The following is a 2,139-nucleotide window of genomic DNA, read 5'->3' on the forward strand; positions in this document are numbered from 1 at the left end:
AATTAAACAAATGTTGGTCCCAAATTTGATTTCCCTATATAAACTATATTAAAGTTTACCCCCTCCCCAGGGAGAAACGTGAGACCCCAGGGTCAAGAAATTCACAATTTTAGTAAATCACCTTAAGACCCTTCTATCTATGAAGAGTATTTGATTTTACCATATCCGGATCTTGAGAAGAAGATTTTTGAAATTTTAGTCAATTTTACCCTTTTTGGCCCTGCCCCTCAGGCCCCTGGGGGCTGGGGACCATATAATTCACAATTTTAGTTGACCTTTGGCCATGGAAGGTTTCTGCAAAATTTCATTGAAATTGGTTCAGGGGTTTTGGAGAAGAAGTCGAAAATGTAAATTGTTTACGGACGCACGACGGACGACGACGGACAAAAGGCGATCACAATAGGTCACTTGAGACTTTGTCTCAGGTGACCTAAAAACTCCCTATCTTCGGGTTAATAGACTTGGTTTCTTGGGGGCAGCATATCATCCAATTGTTGTGACTTTTACTCCTGACTGTATTTTGCAAAATATTCTCGTTGAAATAAAATGATTTTATTTCTTTGTATATATGTGTTGAGTGATGTTGATCTGTAAAGGCTGATGTTTATCAACCATGTACAGGTCTGAAGTGCCCTACTGAGTGGCAGGTAGGGCCATAACTATGCAATACATCCGACAGTATAAAGTCATTATTATTTCCATTTTTAAAGTATACCTTAATGAGGACAAACCAATTGCATTATTGTATGCTGATTGAGTGGTTCTTAACTTGTGTTGTCAGCTGTAAGTGGGATAGACAAACTTTCATTCCTACAGCCCAGTGTAGAGCAGCAGTGATCAATGAGAGCCTTGTAATGTGTGTATTATTTTCCTGTCATGTGAACTGGTGGTTCCACCAACACTGCAATGTGTATATTATTCTCCTGTCATGTGAACTGGTGGTTCCACAAACACTGTAATGTGTATATTATTCTCCTGTCATATGAACTGGTGATTCCCCCAACACTGCCTACCTCTTGATCTGATCAAGCTGTGTAAGAAGGGCGTTGACCACCCTTATGGCGTCTGATGGTTCACTACCAGACATAGCACTCTTTCTTGCCGATGTTAAACTCTCAACCTAAACAAAATAAAATGTAAACACCAGATTATTACAGAGACATGTCCCTGAGGAGTCTAAAGTAAGTTTTATCAAAAGCTCACAGTAATCAGGTCTATTTCTGATAAACTTTGCTTACGTAATCTAAATACAGTCTAGATATGATTGTCAATGCTCAGCATCAGGACACAAGTAACTGGAGTTCGGCCAGCTAGTAATACAATGTAAGCATTTCTGTAAATAATTAAGACAATTTCAAATTAAAATCAACTTTCCTTACCTCATCAATGAGCACAAACACAATGGCCTCCTGGTCATCAATGAGTTCCTGTATCTTCTGAAACATCTTCATTACCAGCTTACCACTCTGAAAACACATTACAAAACATTTAGAAAACTTGTTTAGTAAGCTACCTTTATACAAAAACAAAGATTTACAATGTATTCTATATACAGGTACATCACAATCAATATTGTGTATGAAGTTAACATTTGTTGGTGACCTTAACAGGTCACTTGGCCTGTGATAAAAATTGGAAATGAGACTGACCGTTGTTTACTATTTCATATGCTTCACATAAGAAAAAACAACAGAACCATTTAGAAAACAATTTAAAAGATATTATAAAACATTTAGAATCGGTTGAAAATATTGATTTTGATAAATTAAAGGAGAAAAAACAAGAATTAGAAAATATAAGATTACATAAACTAAAAGGTAGCATTATTAGATCTAAAGCTAAATGGGTTGAAGAGGGAGAAAAGCCAACTAACTACTTTTTTAATCTCGAAAACAGAAATTATACCTCAAAAATAATTCCAAAAATAGAAAAAGAAAATGGGGATATAATAACTAATCAAAATGAGATACTTAAAGAAGTTAAATTATTTTATGAGTCTTTATATACCAATGATGATAATATAGATGATGTTAATTTAGACAACTTTTTACATGACTTTCATGTTCCTAAACTGAATAATATAGAATCTGATAGTTTAGAGGGCATTATAACTCTTAAAGAAGCATCACATACATTAAA

At 34.8% G+C, this 2,139-nt stretch overlaps 1 protein-coding gene across 2 annotated transcripts in view; it reads right to left on the bottom strand.

Annotated features, from left to right (window-relative positions):
* Positions 1 to 2,139, bottom strand: part of LOC110463336 (pachytene checkpoint protein 2 homolog) — a 16,839-nt gene that overhangs the window by 3,784 nt on the left and 10,916 nt on the right. For both annotated transcript variants that reach the window (XM_021517841.1, XM_021517840.1), the window contains exons 7-8: positions 1,380 to 1,466; positions 1,014 to 1,120 (exon numbers count right to left, since the gene is read on the bottom strand). In XM_021517841.1, coding sequence (XP_021373516.1) covers positions 1,014 to 1,120; positions 1,380 to 1,466 — 194 coding nt within the window. The remainder of the gene's footprint in view (positions 1 to 1,013; positions 1,121 to 1,379; positions 1,467 to 2,139) is intronic.

Source organism: Mizuhopecten yessoensis, unplaced genomic scaffold, assembly GCF_002113885.1.
Source record: "Mizuhopecten yessoensis strain PY_sf001 unplaced genomic scaffold, ASM211388v2 scaffold10889, whole genome shotgun sequence".
Lineage (NCBI taxonomy): Eukaryota > Metazoa > Mollusca > Bivalvia > Pectinida > Pectinidae > Mizuhopecten > Mizuhopecten yessoensis.